This window comes from Portunus trituberculatus, chromosome 24 (genome assembly GCF_017591435.1).
Source record: "Portunus trituberculatus isolate SZX2019 chromosome 24, ASM1759143v1, whole genome shotgun sequence".
Lineage (NCBI taxonomy): Eukaryota > Metazoa > Arthropoda > Malacostraca > Decapoda > Portunidae > Portunus > Portunus trituberculatus.
The window spans coordinates 13,129,956-13,153,010 of NC_059278.1; the positions used below are offsets into that span (position 1 = coordinate 13,129,956).

The following is a 23,055-nucleotide window of genomic DNA, read 5'->3' on the forward strand; positions in this document are numbered from 1 at the left end:
CGCACCATCACTTTTCTTCCTCTCCCTCTCATCTCCCCTCTTCACTATTATTCTCTTCCATTTCTTTGTTGATTTAGAGAGAAAGGTGGTATAGTGATTGTATGGTGAAGTATAGTGATTAGAACCATTACTTCGCACCATCATTCTCCCTTCTCTCCCCCTCCTCTCCCCTTTCACTATCATTCTCTTCTACTTCCTTATTGACTTAAAGAGAGGTGATATAGTGATTGTGTGGTGAGGTATAGTGAAATTAAAACCATTACTTCACACCATCACTTCACCATCACTTCACCATCACTCCTTCCTTCACTATCATTCTCTTACACTTCCTTATTGACATAGAGAAAGGTGGTATGGTGATTGTGTGGTGAGGTATAGTGATATTACAGCCATTACTTCACACCATCACTTGTCACCATCACTCCTCCCCTTTACTTACACTATCCTCCTCTTCTCTTCATTGATTCAGGGAGAGCATAGTGGTATAGTGAAATTCATACACCATCACCACGCATCATCACCGCCCCTCACACTTCTCTCACCTTTACTAACATGCTTCTATCTCTCCCCCCTCTCTCCCCTCTCCCCTCTCCCTCTCCCGTTCAGTACCATGCCGCGTTTTCATGTTCACTCTGCTTACTGTAAATTTGGCGTTTTTATACAGTTTCAGAATCTCATGTGGGTGATTGAAATAGTGAAAACCCTTGCCAGTAATCTTTTGACCTCCATAGACCCTTTTTAATGCAAATAATATCGTCTAGTACCCAAAGAAGTCAAGGTAATCTTTTGACCTCCATAGACCCTCCTTAATGCAAATAATATCGTTTAATCATACCCTAAATATCGAGGTAAAAAATGCGCCCCAGTTGTGAACGGGATAAGTCTCCCTACTCTCTCCCTTCCCCCAGCCCCTTTCCCCTAATTCCTCTACTCTCAGCCCTTCATGTGTGCCAGAAAAATGTGCAGAAAAGTGAAAATAAGGATCCATGCTGCTCGTAAACACCTTTCCCTCCTTTACACCTTTCCCGCCAATTAAGAGTGGAAAGCAGGTGAACATGATGAGATTTTGAGATTGTGAGGTGTAGCTGCGTCATTCTTCATAGTTGTTACGCCTCCTCCTCCTCCTCCTCCTCCTCCTCCTCCTCCTCCTCCTCCTCCTCCTCCTCCGTCTCCTCCTTCTCTTTCTCTTCCTTTCGCCTCTTCCTCCTCCTTCTCCCTTCTTCTCCGTCTCCTCCTTCTCTTTCTCTTTCTTTCGCCTTCTCCGTCTCCTACTCCTGCATTTCCTTCTTCTTCTTCTTCTTCTCCTTCTCCTTCTCCTTCTCCTTCTCCTTCTCCTCCTCCTCCTCCTCCTCCTCCTCCTCCTCCTCCTCCTCCTCCTCCTCCTCCTCCTCCTCCTCCTCCTCCTATGCTGTTCTCGCCGCAGAAAGGAAGGAAGTAAAAGAATGCAGTGTATTTTTTGCTCAGTATTTTTCCTGCTCCGTCATTTGGAAAAAAATAAAGTGCATTAGCAGTAGTAGTAGTAGTAGTAGTAGGAGGAGGAGGAGGAGGAGGAGGAGGAGGAGGAAGAGAGTGTTACTTTTTAGGCATTCCTTGTGACATCATATCAGTCATGCTTGCCTCCTCCTCCTCCTCCTCCTACTCCTCCTCCTCCTCCTCCTCCTCCTCCTCCTCCTCCTCCTCCTCCAGGGAAGATAACGGGAGAGAAGACAGTGATGTGTGACTTGAAGGGGAAAAAGTGCGCTGTGTAAAGGTCCACTCCTGATCTTTTATCTTTCCCTTTAAATCATTAGCCCTTTAAATCGTCAGGTCTGTTTATGATGTTAGGTTCACTGTTGTTATTCTTTGATTTGTCCCTGTGCGTCTGTTTGTTTGCAGGTATGTCTCTCTCTCTCTCTCTCTCTCTCTCTCTCTCTCTCTCTCTCTCTCTCTCTCTCTCTCTCTCTCTCTCTCTCTCTCTCTCTCTCTCTTTTTTTTTTTTTGTGTGTGTGTGGGGGAGGGTATATGTGTTTGGGGTTTGATGCCCTGCGGTTATGAAGCAGACTGACTAAACACACACACACACACACACACACACACACACACACACACACACACACACACACACACACACCTATCGTTTAACCAGCGCCAGTGAAGACCAATGTTTCAAGAAGTAAGCAAAGTGAGGTATAAAAACCGTCAAGAGCCCGGCGGTAACCTGATATGGAAATCCGTTACCTGAAGAAAACACCAGCTCAGTTTTCTCGACCTGTCTAAAAATTTTGTCTCCTCCTCCTCCTCCTCCTCCTCCTCCTCCTCCTCCTCCTCCTCCTCCTCCTCCTCTGTGTACTCATTAATTGGATTGATAAGAAGACCTCATTTCTTTCTTATGATGTGTGGGTGAGCGCTTGTTAGAAAGAAACTAGTCAGGACGCGAAGAAATTAGGTGAGAAAGACAAACAGGTAAGGCACGTATGTAGAAACGTCTCGATATCTCACCGCGAGTATTTTCAAAGGCCGCAGAGATGATTAGCCAGGTTTTCAAGGGTATTTCTCCTATTCACAGTGCTGTAATGTTAATCCGTCGCTGAAACCATAGAAACACACTTTAAAACCTATGTAGCTTTAACTGGAGCCCTTTGGAAAGTAGTAAGGAAGGTCTGGCGGTGAAGTCTCTCAGAAAATTGGCTTCTGATGGTGATAGATGGAGTAAGGTATAAAATAATAGAAATAAAAAGTAATGATGGTGAAGGCCTAACACAACATAACTCAGCCTAACCTCAAAACAAACCTAACCTACCCTAACCTAACCTAAACAAGCCTACATAGGATTGGTGAGGAAAAGAAAGTGCGCAGAAAGAAATTCGAAGAGTGAATGTTGGAGGCGGGAAAATTGTAACTCCACGTATGATTGATTACAAAAAGCTAGTTTAGTTCCTGTTGCCTGCGCCACTCTCTCTCTCTCTCTCTCTCTCTCTCTCTCTCTCTCTCTCTCTCTCTCTCTCTCTCTCTCCCCAGGTCAGGAACATTAGAAAAGCAAAATGTGATAGAAATTCCTCTTTTTCTTTCTTGTTTCCTGGAAATTTAAGGAAAATCTGGAGCTATTTAATTTCTGATATAAAGTTTTTTTTCTCCATCCTGTCAGTTCTCTCTCTCTCTCTCTCTCTCTCTCTCTCTCTCTCTCTCTCTCTCTCTCTCTCTCTCTCTCTCTCTCTCTCTCTCTCTCTCTCTCTCTCTCTCTCTCTCTCGTAAATTCTTCATGATATAAGTAAGATAAAAGAAAATAAGAGAAAAGTAGAAAGTAGGAGAAAATGAAGATAAAGAAGGAAAAATATTAGAAATGAGAAACGAAAAAAAATAGAGGAGGAGTCACTGTCTTATATTCACGTTTATTATTATTATTATTATTATTATTATTATTATTATTATTATTATTATTTGATGGATAAAAATAGAGAGAAAGACAAGTTAATAGATAAATGGATGGATAGATTGGTAGATAAATGATAGAAAGAGATATATAGACAAGTTAATAGATACATAGAAGAATAAGTAGACGTTGAGATAGATAAATAGACAAGACATACTTTAAGATAAATTAATACGAAAAAAAACCTTGACATTGATAGAAAAATAGACAAATGTTCTATATTCACGTTTATATTGATTATTTTTATTATTATTTACCTTCGTCATATTTTCTTTATATATTTATGCTTCATTGAGAACGCCTGTCTATTTAGGCTTACCTGTTGATTATATTGGTTGCTTCATTACCTAGTGGAAGGAACACACACACACACACACACACACACACACACACACACACACACACACACACACACACACACACACACACACACACACACACACACACACACACCATTCCCTTTCCATTATTTAGATGACTTAATTACACAGATTTCCTCCCTATAGGAAAGTTTGTATGTTGAAAGTGTGTGTGTGTGTGTGTGTGTGTGATGAATTTATAAATAGATATAAAAATTACACACACACACACACACACACACACACACACACACACACACACACACACACACACACACACACACACGATGCTGTCAACCTGCTGTCAAATTAAATGAAGTGACTGGAAGGCAGAAGATGGGGAAAAAGTTACTCTCTCTCTCTCTCTCTCTCTCTCTCTCTCTCTCTCTCTCTCTCTCTCTCTCTCTCTCTCTCTCTCTCTCTCTCTCTCTCTCTCTCTCTCTCTCTCTCTCTCTCTCTCTCATTAGAGTCGACCAAGGTAATTTATTTGTCATCATTTATCTTTATTTTTAAGTGCATTTTTGGGGAGCAAGTCTTGATTATTTTCTCGGTGTCTGTCAAAAGGAGGAGGCGTGTAAGCTTGGGGGCATCATTAGTCCAGGGTGGGTAATGATATTGTTTGTGACAGCGTGAGAGGAGGCGTATAGGAAGAGGAAGAGGTGGTGGTAGTGGTGGCGTTGGTGGTATGTTAATGTTTGGTCGTGAGTGGGTGTGGGTGTGGGTGTGGGTGTGGGAGCGTTTTATTTGTAGCGCAACATACACACACATACATACATACATAAAGATACATGAATATACTTAAATTAAACGTCATAAATGGCATATTTAGAGAGAGAGAGAGAGAGAGAGAGAGAGAGAGAGAGAGAGAGAGAGAGAGAGAGAGAGAGAGAGAGAGAGAATCAACGACCGATAACACCAACCCAGATTTATATATTAAACAAGAAACACACACACACACACACACACACACACACACACACACACACACACACACACACACACACACACACACACACTTATACCCAGCTGCTATCACCTTGAAAACCTGACTGGCACAAGACTGACAGGTAAGAAGCAGGTTAAAGCCAGCAACACACACACACACACACACACACACACACACACACACACACACACACACACACACACACACACACACACACATACACCGTCCCACTTTCTGCCCAACCAACGCATTTAATGATGATAAAAAAGATTAGTGGGACTTCATACATATTCATACAAAAACCAGAATGGGTAGAAGAGTTGCAGAAAGAAACTAGAAAAAGGAAAGGAAGAAGAGATAAGACGAGAAAGTCCATCGAAAGTTGGTTGTTGCTGATAAGAAATGTGGGCTAGAGAGAGAAAAAGAGGAAAAAAAAAAACAATAATTGGGTTAACTTAAAAATGAGGCATATGTAGGTGTGAGAGAGAGAGAGAGAGAGAGAGAGAGAGAGAGAGAGAGAGAGAGAGAGAGAGAGAGGTAGTTGCCCGGACAGGTATAATTTTTGAATGATGTCACGTACAACTAGAGAGAGAGAGAGAGAGAGAGAGAGAGAGAGAGAGAGAGAGAGAGAGACAAAAATAAGAGATACAAAACAATAGATATCTTGAAACACACAAAAAAATTGAGATAATAATAGAAGACACGAAAAAGCAAAGGCAAACATTCAAAATACGAGACAGCGAGAAAAAACGAGATTATGTGACAAGCATTTAGGGTCCGCCGTGGTACAGTGGAACCATGCGTGCTTTGGGATCCTAGAGGTCTCCAAGCGCACGGGTTCGAATCCTGTCCACGGTCTGAGTGTAAGTTGGGCTTCCTCACTCGGGGCAACGGTTTCCTAGCGGGTGGGCTTTAAGATAGGAGGTACCCTAAAAAGTATCCCCTTTAGCTCATAAATTCCCGTGAAAAGCCCACATGGTATAAAAAAAAAAATTACGAGGCAACGAGAAAAGACGAGACTTAACGAGAGAATGCGAGATAAGACGAGACAGACAAGGAAGTGCAAGTAGAAATGGCTCGGTCGAGTTAGAAGAGAAATTATTGAACGAGACGCGAGAAGGAACGATGTAAGCAATATGTGGAGAGAGAGAGAGAGAGAGAGAGAGAGATGTTATTAGTGTTATTATTTGTTATAGACGTACGAGTTGCCATCATAACCATTAAAGAGAGCAAGGGGGGCGTGTATTAGGGGGTGGTTGAGTGTGGAGGTGACGGGAAAGAATCTCCAAAACGTAGCAGAAGAGGAGGAAGAGGTGTAGTAGTAGTTGTTGTAGTAGTAGTAGTAGTAGAAGAAGAAGAAAAAGAAGAAGTAATAGTGTATTAATAGTATTTTCGTTGTGAGAGAGAGAGAGAGAGAGAGAGAGAGAGAGAGAGAGAGAGAGAGAGAGAGAGAGAGAGAGAGATTTCAATTCTTTTAGCAAATGATCGAAGGAAAAATACGAAAAATTATTACAAAACTAATAAAAAGAAGGAAGAGCATAAGAGTCAATGAAGGAAGGAAGGAACCAGCAAATCACAGGAGCGCAAGGCAAGGAGCGGGATGTGGGCGTGGGAGGGAGGGAGAGAGCGAGCGTGGAAGGAAAGACAGGGAATAAACAGTTTCTCCCCGAAGGTTTCCCGCGGACTGAAGCATCTGGTGGTTTCTCCTTAATTACGTTGCTGGATTGCCTGGCGTGAGGGAGGGAAGGAGGGAGAGAGAGGAGAGTGTGAGAGAGGAGGGAGGCGAGGCAGGGAGGGTCAGAGAGGAGTAAGTGAAGGAAGTAAAGTAAGATGGTGCAGGATTGAATAGTGAAGGTTCAAGGTGAGATGGACGGCAGGCAGGTGATGCAAGGCGTGGCGGCGGGAGGGCAGCGGGAAGGTACCCTGTGGGTGTGTGTCACTGGACAGCATGCAGCACGCAAACACAAGCTCCTGCTCTCACCGCCTCTTGCACCTCTGCACCCTCTCCCCCACCACTGCACCCTTGACCCCCCCACCAGTGCACCACATGGTATGACAGGCACGAGCGTCAGTCTTCCAGGAGGGCCGGCGGGGCGGTGGCGGACTGGCTGCGGTGTTCAGTGTTCAGTGCTGGGGCGGCCACGGAGACGCTCAGCCGCTTTCCTCCCTGCTCCGCCCGCCACTGTGTACATATTGCAGCGGGTGGAGCAGTGTGTGTACATACCTGTTGTGTGTGTGTGTGTGAGAGAGAGAGAGAGAGAGAGAGAGTGGATGTGTGGGTGAGTGGATGGATGGTAAGAGTAACAGCAAGCAGTGTTGCGGTGCGAGGCCTGTGCTGTTAATCCGTGAGTGTTGATGACTGGCGTGTGGCGAGGTTGTGTGTAGTCCCGAGAGGACATGCAGGAGCGGCTGGTACAGGGGGGCAGGACGGGGCAGCCCCTGGATGGGGTGGTCGCGCCCCATGCCGCGGAGGCCAAGATGCGCCTCCTTGGCGGTGAGGTTGACGGCGGGGGACCTCGCTCCCCTCAGAATGGTGTGCTCCCTTTGGCCTTCTCTCCTGCTGAGGACAGCGAGCAGGGCGTCGCGTCGCCTGAACAGCCTCAATCTGGCAGTGACTCAGAGAGTGTTTACCAGTCCCAGCGGGGCGCTCATTCACCCGCCGCCGACCTTGTCTCAGACGCTGACTCCTGGGACGACCTTGAGAAGAGTTTTGCCCGTGTGTACGAGCCCATCCCTGGCCGCCTGCTACCTGGCGGGGTGCCTGGCAAGGGCCCTGATGCTCCGTTACAGCCGGACTGCGGCAGCGGCAGTGGACGGCCCCGCCAGCAGCAGGTGGTGGCGCAAGTGCACTTTGCCGCTAGTGACACAGACAGTGACTTCGGGGAGACAGACTATGTGACGCGATCTGAACTGTACCGCAACATCCAGAACCTGCAGGACACGCTGGCCCGCCGGGAGGAGGAGCGCAATGACGACGCACAGTCGTGGCGGTCCCTGCCCAGCCAGTGTGACGACCCTGTGTACATCTCCCGCTCAGAGATTTTATCCAGAGTGGACCCCACGTATGCTTCGCGAGCTGAGGTGGCGAAGGCCGGCAAAAAGGCGTGCACCAGAGAGGCCACGTACGTGTCCCGCGCAGAGATCCTGGCGCGCCTCAAGGAGATGAGGGAAGGCGAGGACGAGCGCGGTCTCTCACCCGCACACGTGGTGGACGCCAACTGGGATGTATGTTCTTGTGTCTCTTGTGAGCACTGTGGCACTGAACACGCCTCTGCCTCCGAAGCTGAGTGTCCGTGCGGTGCCGGAGCTGCAAGCAAGAGACATGAAGGGCTCGCCCAGCGCCCGAGATCCTCCTCACCCGCCGCCCGCTCGCTCCTCTCCCAAGACTCTTGGTCCAACGGAGAGTTTGAGAAAATTTACGAGCCGGTGCACGGACTACGACAGGAACACCTGGTGAATCGCACCCTGGAGGAGCAAGAGAAGCGCCTCAGGAAGCTGGTGCGCGCTGAGGAGAAGCGTGCCTCCCTCCGCAGGCCCCAGTATCTTCCCGTGGACGTGTGGAGTGTCAGCGAAAGTGAGGACGTGTATGAGTCCCTGGCCAGGGTGGCCCGCGCTTCGGTTCGCGCTGGCGGGCCCGGTGGAGGCAGTCAGCGTGGTGGGGCGAGGCGGAACTCGGAGATTGAGGTGGAGCAATACGTGAAGGAACTGTTGCTGGGGCGTGACGGGGATCCAAACCACATCCCCGAGGACCCCGTGGTGCAGGCCATCACGCGCCACATTTGCCACCACCTACACACTAGGCAGTTCAAGAATGAAGAGGAGAGGAATCATGAGATCAAGGAGCAGCTGAAGGAGGCGCTGTCGCAGGACTGGGAGACGCTGAGCAATATCAATCTGGGCCACATCTACGTGCCCATGGAGGAGAGTACCAAGAGCAGCCCCAAGCTGCCCCCGCGTGAGAACACAGACTATGACACCTTCGGCAGTATTGACTCCCTCATTTTTGAGCCCAAAGTGGCGACGCCTCACAACGAGGAAGACGTGGACCACCTGCTGGACCTGGCCCTCGAACAGCCCTATGGTGACCCTGCCTTAGCCACCAAGACCCTGCTGGCGGCACAGGAGGCCCGAGGGAATGTGAAAGACGACCATAATGAGAAAGAAAGGGAGAAGGAGAAGGAAAAGGAGGAAGAGGAGGAGGAAACTCCTGTACCGACCCCAGTGTCATCTGCCACGCTGCCAGAAAGTGAACCAGACCATTTCCTTTATGATGCGGACGAAGAGGCGACTCAACAGGACAAGCAGGCTGATCGATTCTCGAGGACCAGGAAGAAAGGCTCCTTCCTGGGTGGAGCCACACATCAGTCCTCTCCGCCGTGGCCACAGGACGCGAGTTTGCTGGACCACAGAAGTAGTGGTGCCAAGTTGCCTCTCCGCCAGAAAATATACAATGGGCTGGTTGGTTTGGGGTTTCTAAAATTTGGTGCAAAGGACGTCAAAAACTCTCCCCCCGTGCTGCTGACCAGCGGCGGCGTGCTGAACAATCCCCGCCATCCGGAGTCCACAGAGGCCAAACCCCTGAGGAAGGCGGAACTGGCCCTCACACAGAAGGACTTACAGAGGTACGAGTCCTTCAAGCTGGACTTTCAGCGGCTGTCTGGCGGGTTGCTGCGGCTGCCCAGCGAGGAGGACTCCACCTACGACTACCACCCCGACCACCGCTCACCCCTGGATCTGGGCGGTACCAGCACCACCACCACCAGCAGGGACACGGCAGACTCCGAGACGGACAGCGCCGCCAGCGTGGAGAGCATCATCTACCGCGGGGCGCTGGTGGAGCCCGAGCAGCGCCGCAAGAAGCTGCAATCAGCGTTCCGGCACAAGTTTGTGGTGAATCGCGGCAACGAGTCAGACACGAGCGACGTGCTGGAGAACAAGTCAGTGAGTCTTGGCACACAGCCCTACTTAGACTCAGACACCTCGTGGGACTACATGGAGGCAGGTTACGCACTACAAGACTCTAACAGGTACAACCCCGCGCCCATCACCGTGCCCGGGCCCCACGTTGTGGCCAACCTGCGTCGCAAGTCCTCCAATGCCCTGGAAGACCTCGAGGCACCGCACTCCATGGAGACACTGCTGGAAGATTCAGACCGACCCCCCACCGCTCCCTCCTCCTCCGTATCGCTCTCCCCAGCCTTGCAGTCCGAACCTTCCACGGAGCTCGGCGAGGAGGACGGCCGCCGTTTATTTCGCGCCTACCAGCAACGGCAGATGCGCGCGTGCGAGGAGGCGCGACCCGGCGGAAGCACCACCACCGCCACCTCCCACGACTACCAAGATGAGGACGTGTACGACGTGTGTGGGCGTGCTCGCCAGCAGACTCCTCCGGTGGTGTTGCTGAAGCACCACGTGTACCAGAGCATCGAGTCCCTGGCCTCGCGCCTCTCCTCAGTGGCTTCCCTCAAGACTGCCGCCACGGACGCCACGCTGGAGGAGGGCGAGCTGCAGATGTACGGCTCGCGGCACGGTGAGCCCATCTACGGCGTGCGCAACTCGCGTCTCTTCCACTCCATGAACGGCGCCTTCGTGAGTCGGGAGGGCGAGGATAGTGCCAAAACGCCCGTGGTGATCCGCAAAGGCCAGGCGGTTGAGCTGACGGAGGAAATGTTCAAGGCCGGCTCCGAGGATGGCATGGACCACCTGGCCAACATGACCTTCCACACCACGCTGCTGCCCGCCGCCAGGGACAAAATGTTCTTCCACAATACCGTCTCCTCTACAGAGTCCCGCGAAGTGCACTCCTATGAAAATGACAGTGAAATCTACGGCACGCGAGCAGAGGTGTGCGCTGAGATGATGCGGGCTTCCGGGAAACGACTGGTGGGGGAGGGACAGAAGGAGGAGCAGGGGGAGGAGAGGGAAGGTCAGGAAAGTGCCGTATTAACACCAGCAGTGGCCTCAGCAGATGAGCCTGAAGGAGTGAAGGAACAGGAGCCCCGTGGCGAGAATGAGGACCAGGGCACCTCTACAGACAAGATCAGGCGCGTGCAGCGTCTAGGTGTGAGCATTACCGGCAACAACGATATGATGATCCGGGAGTTGAAACTTAAACTTAGGAGCAAGTTTAGTGACAGCCAGGAAGAGGTGGAGGAGGAGCACGTGGGAGGGGAGGACGTCGTGAAGGGACCCTTGGCGGCCAGTCTGTCCTCAGACTCCGTGGCCCTAAGGAGGGAGCAGCTGGCGCCACACATGAACAAGATTCTAGGCCACCTGCAGCAGCGACACCTGAACGAGAGTCTTTCAGCGAAACAGGAAGCTGCAGCCCCGGGAAGCTGCCCTGCCGCGGCCCCGCCAAGCCCGCCACAGCCCGAGCAGGGGGTGGAAGATGAGAAGCAGCAGAAGAATGAGAGGGAAAAGGAGAGGGAGACCATTCGTGTGGAGAGAGAGGACGGGCGGGTGGATCAGGTGTATGTGCCCACCCCAGACTACACCCCCGCCTCCACCCTACCCAGGGACAGACCCACCTCCCCCCCGCCACCCCTGCCGCCCCTCCACAGCTTCCCCTTGCATGACCTCAGCTTTGATTTGGCTGACCTGGCCAAGTTTGTTCACGATCACTTCGCCCAGAACAAAGACATGTACCTGGACCAAGACCGCTACAACCACAACCGCTACCGCCGCCACCACCACCACCATCACCACCACCAGGCCGGCGATGATCCTCGCCCGCCTCACCACGCAGACACCCCTGCTGGTCATCAGGACGTCCTTGACTTGGATGTGAGACGCAAACTGGCGGACCTGAACGCCACGTGGTCTGACCTGGAGAGCATCATCTTTGCTGACGAGGAGAAGAGACACGAGATGGAGGCGGCCACGGAGAGCATGCTGCCCATGAGCCGCATGGAAGGCTACCGGGGCGGCGAGGTCCTGCTGTGGGAGCAGCTGGCCAAGATGAGGCGCAGCACGGCACCCGAGGACCAGGAGCGCTGGCAGCTGGAGAAGACCAAGAGGATGCTGCTGTGGATCCACCTGAGCGGCGACAACACCTACGCCAGGTGGTGCCACGGCAGCCGCTGGTGGAAGGTGAGGGAGTGCCGCCCTGCCACCCGCCACCCGCCACCCACCACCCACCACCCACCACCACAGACGCCCCATCTCTCTCTCTCTCTCTCTCTCTCTCTCTCTCTCTCTCTCTCTCTCTCTCTCTCTCTCTCTCTCTCTCTCTCTCTCTCTCTCTCTCTCTCTCTCTCTCTCTCTCTCTCTCTCTCTCTCTCTCTCACTGTTCAGTTAGCCGCTAAAGCACCGGTAATGGGTCAGGCCGACACACACACACACACACACACACACACACACACACACACACACACACACACACACACACACACACACACACACACACACACTCACAGACAGACAGGTGTGGCGCCAGGTAACTCGGTGCTAACGGGCCACGAGCTGTCACTCCACCCACACCTGCCACGCCCACCCACACACGCAGCCGCCCGTGTTATTGCTGCCTATTCCCTCTCCCACGCCCTCCCTCCCCACCTTTCTGCCCGGCCCTCCCTCCTCGTGTTACACTCTGTTTACTTAGTGTCTGGGTCGCTCGCTCACTCTTCACTCCTTGCCTGGTCAGTCTTGTAGCGTGACGTGATCGAGATTGTCCTCCTCCTCCTCCTCCTCCTCCTCCTCCTCCTCCTCCTCCTCCTCCTCCTCCTCCTCCTCACTTATGGTATAGTGACGAGGTGGAAGTACCTGTAGATAGAGCACGTAACGGTATCTCTCTCTCTCTCTCTCTCTCTCTCTCTCTCTCTCTCTCTCTCTCTCTCTCTCTCTCTCTCTCTCTCTCTCTCTCTCTCTCTCTCTCTCTCTCTCTCTCTCTCTCTCTCTCTCTCTCTCTCTCTCTCTCTCTCTCTCTCTCTGCTATCGTGTTCCTTGCAATCTCCGCCATTTTCCCTCCTCTGCCATTTGCACCGTCCATCCCTCTCCCTTTCTTCCTCTCTCTCCCTCTCCCGTTTTCTGTACTCTCCTTCCTCTCTCTAACATCTGTCTTTCCGTTTCCCTAATTTGAACGTGATAAGATAGTGAAGAGAGAGAGAGAGGGAAGGGAGTAGGGAAAGGGGAACTCTTTGTGTGTGTGTGTGTGTGTGTGTGTGTGAGAGAGAGAGAGAGAGAGAGAGAGAGAGAGAGAGAGAGAGAGAGAGAGAGAGAGAAGGAGGGAGGAGTGTAGTGTTACAAATAGATCAACTTAACATGTTCGGACACAGGTAAATCTCTCTCTCTCTCTCTCTCTCTCTCTCTCTCTCTCTCTCTCTCTCTCTCTCTCTCTCTCTCTCTCTCTCTCTCTCTCTCTCTCTTGTTCCACATATTTCCTCGCTCGTTTCTTTTCTTAACTTTTTTTTTTTACGTCTGTTTTCCTTCTCTCCCTTCGCTCCTCCTTTTCTACCTCCCTCACTTTCTCCCTCCCTTTCCTGCCTCCCTTCCCTCCCTCCCTCGCGTTTTCCTTGTTCTGCTTCCTCATTCCTTCAACTCTATCTCTCCCCCTCTCTCTCTCTCTCTCCAGTTCCTTCTTCTTCCTCCCCCACAGTTTCCACCTCCCTCTCTCCTACTCACTGCCGGAGGAGAGAAAAGTGTTGACACATGGATTTAGAGTACGAAGACAGACAGACAGACAGACAGGCAGGGAAGCAAATCCGTTTACAGGAGCTAAAATACAGAGATCGGTGGATAGACAGGTAAATAAACGGAAAGACAGGAAATATTCGTAAATAGAAAGGTGTGAGGAAGAGATTGAAGTGGACAGAAGATGCGGAAAAAAAATAGATAGAAGAATAGAGAAGATGCATTTGAAGCTGGAAGGAGTTACGTAGATAGAGAAGGAAGATTAGGTAAGGAAATAGAAGTACGAATGGAGTGATAGAGGAAAACACAAATAGACAGGAAATGATGGTAAATAAGAGCAGAAAGGAAGAAAAGGAAAAAAAAATGAGATCGTAAACAGGGAAGTAGAGAGAGAGAGAGAGAGAGAGAGAGAGAGAGAGAGAGAGAGAGAGTTTGGGTGGAGGCGGGGTTGAGGAAAACTGCGACGATGGAAGCAAGAGGAATGAAGTGAGATCAAGAATGAGACAGGGGAAGTGGAAGGGAGGAGGAAGAAGTGAGCATATGAGGTGCAGCTGGTGGAGACTCGGGGGAGGGCGCTAACCACCAGCTGTTGGGTGCCGTTGGGAGCTGCTGCCTGTTCTCCCCTCTCCACCCACCCCGTCACGAGAGGAATAATACCAAATATTTGCCTCCATTTCCCCTCTCATGAAAGAAATTATACCAGACGTCCCCATTCACTCCCCTCTCCCTCCCCTTACTCAACAAAGATAATAATACCAGAGACTTGCCCCCCCTTCCGCTTCCCTCTCCCTCCCCATCCCTCCCATCTTTCTTCCCGTCCCTATCCCCCCTAAGGAAAGAAATTATACCAGACGCCCCCATTCACTCCTCTCTTCCTCCCCTTACCCACAGACAAGAATAATACCAAAGACTTGCTCCCTTTCTGTTCCCTCTTCTTTCCCATCCCTCCCCTCTGTCTTCCCTTCCCCATGGCTTCCCGTCCCCTCAAAAGAAGGAAAGGTACCAGAAACTTACTCCCCTCACCTCCCCTTCCCTCTCCCTTCCCGTCGCCTCGAAAGAAAGAAAGAATACCAAATTTGCTTTCCTCTTCCCCTCCTTTCCTTCTCCCTTCCCTGTAGAGAAAGGAAAAATACCGGACTTGCCCCCTTCCCGTCCCCTCAAAAAAAAAAAAATAAATAAATAAATAAAATAATAATAAATGATAATAGCCAATAACTTCCCCTTCTTGCTTCCTATCTCTCTTCCCTTCACCCCTAGAAACAAAGGAATGATAAAAAAAAGAATAATACCAGAGAAAGATGAAGCGAAGTGTGTAAGAGGGAAAAAAAAGAGAAAATGGGAAACGTGTTACTTCCTCTCTCTCCCCTTCCCTCCCTCTCTCCCTCCCTCTCTCCCCTCGGCATGATTTGAGTTTGTTATTGAGGTTAACTTTCTGGTTTCTCTTCACAACATGGTGGCGTAGAATTGCTGTAGTGTGCTGTGTTGCTGTGGGTTCTTGTGTAATGTTATCTGTACTTCTGGGAAATTCTGTTGTATGAGAAATGGACGGAAAGAAAAGAAAAGATTGAAAAAAAAAAAACATTTAGAATTAGTAAACGATTTTAACAGTATATATACGTGTTAGTCCTCAAGTAAAGAGTAGATTGATTAGAATTATATATATATATATATATATATATATATATATATATATATATATATATATATATATATATATATATATATAAAATTCTTAAGCATTAGCATCACTCAAGCGTACAGTGCCGGATCGTTTTTTTTTTTTTTTTTTCCAATAGTACATAGACTATATTGCATCCAGAGAGAGAGAGAGAGATTTTAAAAAAATAGAACAGGAAGAAACGTGCAGAATAAACTGAGAGAACAATGCGCAAAGAGAGAGAGAGAGAGAGAGAGAGAGAGAGAGAGAGAGAGAGAGAGAGAGAGAGAGAGAGAGAATAGTAATCGTGGTGTATGACTAGATAGTTTCATTGAAGTCGTGTTTATTCAAGATTTTTCTGAGCAAATAATGCAGAGTAACTAAATGGCTGCAGGGAGAGTCATGAACACACTTGCCTATTATTCAGTTACTTGATCTACAGATAACGTTTTCTCTTATTTTTTCTTTGTTGTCGTAACCCCTTCAGTACCATGCCGCGTTACTATTTAGCGATTTTATACAACTTGAGAAACCTTTACAAGGATTGAAATAGTAAAGACTGGCCATTAATTTTCTGACCTCCATAGACTCTTTCTAATGCAAATAAAATCATCCAATCACATAAAAATCATGGTAAAAATGCATCTGAAACCAGTACTAAAGGGGTTATGGTGTTTCTTTTTATGCTGTATTGGAGGTGTTAGTGTTGGTGGATGTAAAGTTTGCCAGTATTAAAATATGAGCTAAATCTGTAAAGACATTCTCTTTTTCTTCTATTAGCTATGTACACTACATGATTCTCCCTCTTCTCTGTTTGTTTTCCAGAGGTTGGTGTTTCTCTTTGTGTTGGTGGAAGGTGATGTGAAGATTCTGTGCAAAATTGATACATATTTAAAGGGCTTTTGCTTCTTCCATCATCCTGTACTGTGGTGTTCATTTTGCATTGGCTACATCTTTGTATTTTTTAAAGCAGTGTGAAGATCTCATGCAAAACAAATTCACATATTGGACACTTCTATTTGTTGTTGCGTTGTAATGTCTTTCTTGAAATTTCAAACATCAGAGGTGTTTTCTCTCTCTCTCTCTCTCTCTCTCTCTCTCTCTCTCTCTCTCTCTCTCTCTCTCTCTCTCTCTCTCTCTCTCTCGTGGTAATTAGTGGTAATTGTGGAAGGTGGTGTGAGGCGTAAAGGTTCAGTGCAGTAGGGAGGTCTTGCTGTGAGTTGTGTGGGCATGAAATGGTGTTAGCAGAAAGTTAAGGACCTGTTTGTGTGTGGGTGGGTGGGTGGGTGGGTGGGTGTGGGTGTTGCTTGGTCAGTCAAGTGGGGTAAGTACTGCCCTCTTCACTTTCCTTATCTCCTTTGATTTTTAACATCTGAATGCCTCTTTTACAGTTATATAAACTTATTGATATATCTTTTCCTCCATTTTCTGACTTGATTCCTCTCACATTTTGTGTCTGTTGCCTTTTTCATCTCTTTACCTGTGCTTCTCTGTCCCTTTCTGACCCCTTTCCCTTTTCTCCAATTAATTTCCTGCCTTTTCTTTCCCACCCCTCTCTCTTTTTTTCTCCATGTCTCTCTTCCTGTCTTTGTTTTCCCCTCCTTTTCCCTCTCTCCCTTCACTTTTTTCCTCTTTTATTGTCATCTCTCATCTCATCTCATCTCATCTCTGTTGTGGTTCTTGCTCCTCAGGCTACACACTGATTTTCTTAATAGTGATTGATAGCATGTGTCATATGGTAGGGTTCTCTAAACACTCCTTTCTCCCAGTCATGTCTGGCACACAAGAAGTTGGTGTGTGTTGGAGCTACTTTGCTGCATCATCCTGGGGCCTTTAATCTTCACCACAGTAATGACATGCATCTATTATTTATCTCCACACCACATGACTCGTAGGTTACCGTTCTCACTGGATGTTGGAAAGCTTAACAAAATTTCTGACACATACTCACATGTGTTTCCTAATGTACATGCTAATATAGCCTTGTCATTCTTCCCATACATATTTCTGAGTCATGTGCACAGATACATTATCATTTCTATTTAATCCGAGGAATTGTAACAGGAAGTAAAATTTCTTATTGTTCATGTACATTATTAAGGAAGTCTCGTACACAAAGGTGTGCAGTAAGAAAAGTTTAGTTTGATTTGTATGATGGATATTTGTGGTCAGTGCATTACTTGAAATTTACTGTACCATTTTCTTTTCAGGCCAAACAACGAGCCTCAGTGTCCTGGATTGTGCAGAAAGCCCACAAGAACAAGGTGCCGACGGACCTTCAGGACCCATACTACCGCGACTATGAGGTGAGCACACGTGTGACGGCATCTGTGTCTCCAAGTAAACAAGCAGCACAATATTCTAGAAGAGAAGGCAAATATGTTTATCAGTGAGGCAAAATAGTTGAATACAAGGGTTTAAATGAAATGAAAATAGAGGATTGAAATGAAATGCATTTAAAGGTACAACTGTGGGTATCTATGCCATAGCCATCCTTCTTTGAGAAGCTTGATGTTGGGAAAGGCAGCAGGAAGAAGCACAAGGAAGGGTTAACAGGCAAGAACATGAAACAGTCTTAGTGTGGACTCGACCCTTAGCCCAGACAACATGTGCCAACCTGTTGGGAGCTTTTCAGAATAAAAGTCACTGTAATGAATAAGTGAGCCTTGGTCCCTTGCAGGGAGTGGAGCACCTCAAGCCGGGCATCGTGCACCGGTTGGCCAACGCAGACTTGTACTGCTCAGCGCTGGCCAACATCTATGGTGATCCCAACTTCCACAACCTCAGCCACTGGAACATCATCCAGGCGCTGGCCCGGAAAGGGGTGTACGTGGCGGAGCCCACCGACGTTGCACTCACCGAGACCGTCCTCATTCAGGTCTCCCCCATCAAAATGGTGAGTGCTGTGGTGCATCCCTCTGTTGTAGGCATTCCAGAGGAGTTTTATGGTGAATAGTCTTGCTTAGGTCATTGTTTTGTTTTGTTGTGATTTTTTTATAATGTTCTGTCATCACAAATCAATGGTAGGTCTCTTCATCAGTAGTGAATACTATACAGCATATAATTTTTTCATTTGTTTGGAGATTAAGTGTTTGCTTGCTCTAGATCCAAGAGATACAAATGGACACTGTGTTGTACTGTATTGCTTTTTTCACTATTGTCCTTCTACGTGTACATACTATAAACATTAGTCCAGTACAAGGTCTGGAACTCTTGACTTACATACTACAAGTTAGATTGTACTGTATAACCCAGTGGAATGACTATAACCCTTATATTCATGATCCTGCCAAGCTGATGGTCATCTTCTGCCTTGCAGTCTGCTCATTTGGCTGTGATAGAGGCCATGATGGCGCTGTACATCCGGGAGGTGGTGGTGGCAGAGCGGGTGGTGTCGGTGCTGCAGCGGGTGGGGGGTGGGGCAGTGCCGGAGCGGGCGCCCAGGATCAGGAGGAGGCACTGGTGCTGTGGGTGAGCTGCATCACTCAGGCACTGCAAGACCGCATCCACCACCACGCACAAGCACAGGCAAGTGCCCATTTCTAACTTACTTTCCTTTCCATCTACTCAACTTTCAATGTTTCTCTTATTCTTATATGTATGTACTGTGTATCACATTTCCTACCTTATTTATCTCTTTTCATATGTCAGTAGTTTCTTTTTCTCTTGGCACCTCTGTCCTTTTCATTGGAACCCAATATTAAGGACTATCCATGACATCTTTATAGCATTAATAATTGGAATTGGTAATGAGTTGAAATGTATGCCTAATTCTTGTTTATGTTAATTAATGATAAGATTTTAATGGTATGGGAATATACTGTACTTAAAGGAGAGTATGTGTTGAGTGTGACATTTCCTGATGCCTCCCACAGGAGCAGGAGTTGCCAGTGTTTCCTCGCATCCAGGACTTGAGTGACCTAAGTGACGGCATAGGCCTGGCAGCACTGGTGGCCTTCTACTGCCCTCAGGAGCTCTCATGGCAGGACATTGCTGTGGCCGATCCTCCCTCCATTGCTGACTCCCTCTATAATGTTGGCCTAGTAACCAGGTTCTGTCAAGAGAGTCTCCCATACAACCCTTGTCTCCTAACCAAAGAAGATGTTGTATATATGCACAGGTGAGGTTGGTCTGTCATTTCTGTATTTTGCCAGTACTATTTTATATATCACTGTACATGTAGGTTGCCAGAGTTTTAAAGTTTTTGTTTTGTTTTAAGTTTTTATGGAATAAGAATAACTTTTCATCTTTCTCCCTTGATTAATGTCTTTTATTTTTCTAAGTTGGACATACATTGAATTCATCATTATAAGGTTATTTTCTGAGATGAGAATTTAGTTGAGACAGGAGAAAGGAATATTTTTGCTCTTTTTATTTTCATTGTTTTGTTACAATGATGCACACACACTGAAAACAATCTCTTTAATCTCCTATACAGTTCCGTGAAACAAAATGTTTTAGCATTTGCTGCTGAGCTGTTTTTCCTTTTGGAGCTTGAGCCAGTGTCCTGTGTGTCCCTGCCTGGCAGCAGAAAGATGTCTACCAAGTACATCCAGCTGTCTTCACCAGGTTTGTCTTGTTGAGCTTCCTTAGCAGGTACAATACGGACTGTATAAGCCTGAGACTCAGGCTAGTCTTGGCTCCCTACTCTACACCAGTCAAGGGATTGCAGTGACTACCATTTTTATTTCAAGGCAATGGTATGTTCTCATTCGTCCAACCATTGTGTGACACCCATTGGACTCCCATGGTAGAGCTAACACCTATATTGATATGGTGTTTGAGATTTAACTTGAAATAAAAATGCATCCATTCCAAAGCAAGATATTGCAGAATCACTATATGTTTTCTTTGTGTTTTATTGTTACTTGAATGTAAACATGACTTTATTTATGTTGATATGAGATGTTTTGGATACTTTCTTCATTTCTCAGAGTAATTAAATCTTGGTGTGGTGTGGAGGTTTGGAGTTTTGATAAATGTCATGGAGGTGTTTGATAGCAACAGTAGTTCCTAGTGTAAACGCATTCAGAAGGTCTTATTTAAATGATATTTACCAGTTTTGACATAATGGCTGAATGTTTGCAAGAATTTTATGATAGATTTTTTCCCTTCCTCCATAGCTGCTACAAGTGTCACTTGTTGGTTTTGGTTGTGTCACAGGAAATGTTTTTTTGGTGTTGATATTTTCAGCAGCTCGTAACTACAGAGCGAGTTGCTTGGGTTACTAAGAAAACAGATCTTTTGGATATGATCTAACATAAAGAGTGAGTGTGTGTGTATGTGAGCTTAACTATAATGTCCACAAGGAAGTATAACATAGTGGTGGTCAGTCAACCTGTGCTGGGATTAGACTAATATGTACAAAAGTATTAGATGAATAACACTACTTTCAAAAAGCATATTCAAGGGATCTTTGATGGGAGTAAGATGTGTGTTTGCTTGCATATTTCTTATTGCTTGTTAATGATTCTTGCTTTTTTGGCCCAGACAGAAGGCTTCTATTGTGTATTTGTGGTGTGCCCATTGTCACTGACTAAATTTGACCTAGAGTCATCCAGTCATCACTACTTTAAAAAAAATGCTAGTAATTAAGTAATAACAATATAACCAGATCAGTCAAGCTTTGAATGTTTGAGTATTTTGTTGCACTTCATTTATGAATTTCTACAAATGACTTCACTTGCCAGACATTGCCCAGCTTCCCAATCTTTGGTATTGATCCTGTCTGTGTGGCAGTACATTATTAACATATTGCCATCTGTGCACTTCAGATCTTTATGATTTGTCGTGCTTAGGATTCTCACCAATGTACTGGCAACACTGAGTGGGCTTGGTGGAAGTGAAGCCATTTGTGTGTATGTTGTGCAGCAGTAGTCTTGACTAGCTAACTCACTAACAAGTGCTTGATGCACAAAGGACTTGTAACACTGGGTGCTTGCAATTTTGCTAAGGGTTTGGTACAGCTTGGCCCCCTGGTATACACTATACAGGTGGTGGTGGGTGTAGCGGCTGGAGTGGGTACCACAGAAGCATGAAGGTTATTCCAGACCTCCGGGCGAGTCTCTCGCCTTCTTCTGCCCACTCCACTGCTTCCTCCTCCTACTCTTCTGCCCGGTCCTCTACCCACTCCCAGCAGAGGTCTCCCTATTCCACGCTGAGAGGTACACTGGGCCTGCTCTTGAAGCCTTGCATGACCTCTCTTCCCCTCTTCCTGCTGGAACAGACTATTAGTTACTGCAGAATTGACTAATGGTTTCTTGTAGTCTCCTTGAAAAATTTATAAAGAGACTCATGGATAAAAATTCATAGATATTTGAAGTGATATTTCTAAGACATTTGACAAATCCATTTGTGAGAGAACTGCTTTATGATAGTTGATGTAACACCTGACTGGTTCAATCCTGCAGTTGCTCTGTGTCCTAAATTGCCCGTAACTCAACTTAGTGATAGAAATGATACCTTGGTGTTGCCAAGTGTTGTAGCATCTTAGTCAAGCTTTCTTTCTTTCCTAACTCCATTTTATCATTCAGTTTACCCATGGAGAGATTACAGACTAATAGGAAGTAAATTTTCATGATACTTTTTAGCTTTGATCAGATAATTGTGAATAAGATGTTTTATAAATGAAAATTGCCATAATTTTCATGTCTGATATCTTTAAATGGCAAGTATTCATGTAAATGCCTGCAGGTGATAACTGTCAGATAGTTAGTTCATGTCTCTTGGCTGTCTGCTTGTAGCTCTGTGTGAGTTGTCTTCAATATCTTGCTTTCTCAGAGAACAGTTAGGTCATTTGGTGTTCATCTCTTTTACTTACAGTTGTGTGTCATTTTCTAAGATGTCCCTTGTGTGTCTTTTACAGCTTTATGTTCATGTATTAGCTGTAAAAGTTTCATGTAAAGCTTTGGGCTATTGAAGTATCAAATGATTTCAAGATTTCAATTTCTTTTATTCATGCTATATCTTATGTAATGCTTTATGTATGCCTTTTCTTGGATCATTACTTCCTCTTCACATATATATATATATATATATATATATATATATATATATATATATATATATATATATATATATATATATATATATATATATATATATATATATATATATATATATATATATATATATATATATATATATATATATATATATATATATATATATATATATATATATATATATATATATATATATATATATATATATATATATATATATATATATATATATATATATATATATATATATATATATATATATATATATATATATATATATATATATATATATATATATATATATATATATATATATATATATATATATATATATATATATATATATATATATATATATATATATATATATATATATATATATATATATATATATATACACACACACACACACACACCTAGCCTTCCTAGGAGGTGGGTGAAAGATGTGTGAGTCAGTGCAGGAATGACCAGTGACTGTTACTGCCGCACTAGGTCGGGGTGGAGGCAAATCACCATCCTCCGGGGAAAGCGGATCAGGCTCAGGGACAGGGACAGGGTTAAGGCGGCAGCAGTCCCTGACGGAGCGGGAGCGACCACGCAGGGACAGAGCCTCCGTTCATGAGGGTAAACTCTTGGGCTCAGTGGTGTGTTGTTTTCCTGGAGGGTTAAAGAAAGTTAACATCTCCAACACAGTACTGACAAACCTGAATAATATTAGGATATTGGTTAATCTGGGAGTTGCATGAAGTGGAGTGAAGTTTTACACAAATTGATCATAATAATACTATACATCAATGTATCAATGTGTGGACATGAATACTGACTCAAAACCCAAATGTTTCACGTATACCCAAAGTAATCCCGCTTCATACCATTGCAATACAACAGACTGGGATGCAACTAGCACTTTAGATTCAACTGAGAGTCAACAGGAGGGTTTGTAACACTCACTGCAGCTCAACTCAATCTTAGTCTTCCCTAGTCAACCCTTTACTCAGTCTTTTATTTTAGTTATTGTAGTCTTGCATATATTGTGCTTGTGATACTTTTTT

General features: G+C 46.2%; 1 protein-coding gene across 1 annotated transcript in view; it reads left to right on the forward strand.

Annotated features, from left to right (window-relative positions):
- The first annotated feature begins 6,358 nt into the window (after positions 1-6,358).
- LOC123508372 overlaps positions 6,359-23,055 on the forward strand; it is a 47,551-nt gene continuing 30,854 nt past the window's right edge. The window contains 9 exon segments of the mRNA XM_045262049.1: positions 6,359-11,803; positions 17,210-17,305; positions 17,680-17,895; positions 18,319-18,439; positions 18,442-18,527; positions 18,875-19,119; positions 19,438-19,568; positions 20,993-21,163; positions 22,496-22,627. Coding sequence (XP_045117984.1) covers positions 7,112-11,803; positions 17,210-17,305; positions 17,680-17,895; positions 18,319-18,439; positions 18,442-18,527; positions 18,875-19,119; positions 19,438-19,568; positions 20,993-21,163; positions 22,496-22,627 — 5,890 coding nt within the window. The 5' untranslated portion in view covers positions 6,359-7,111.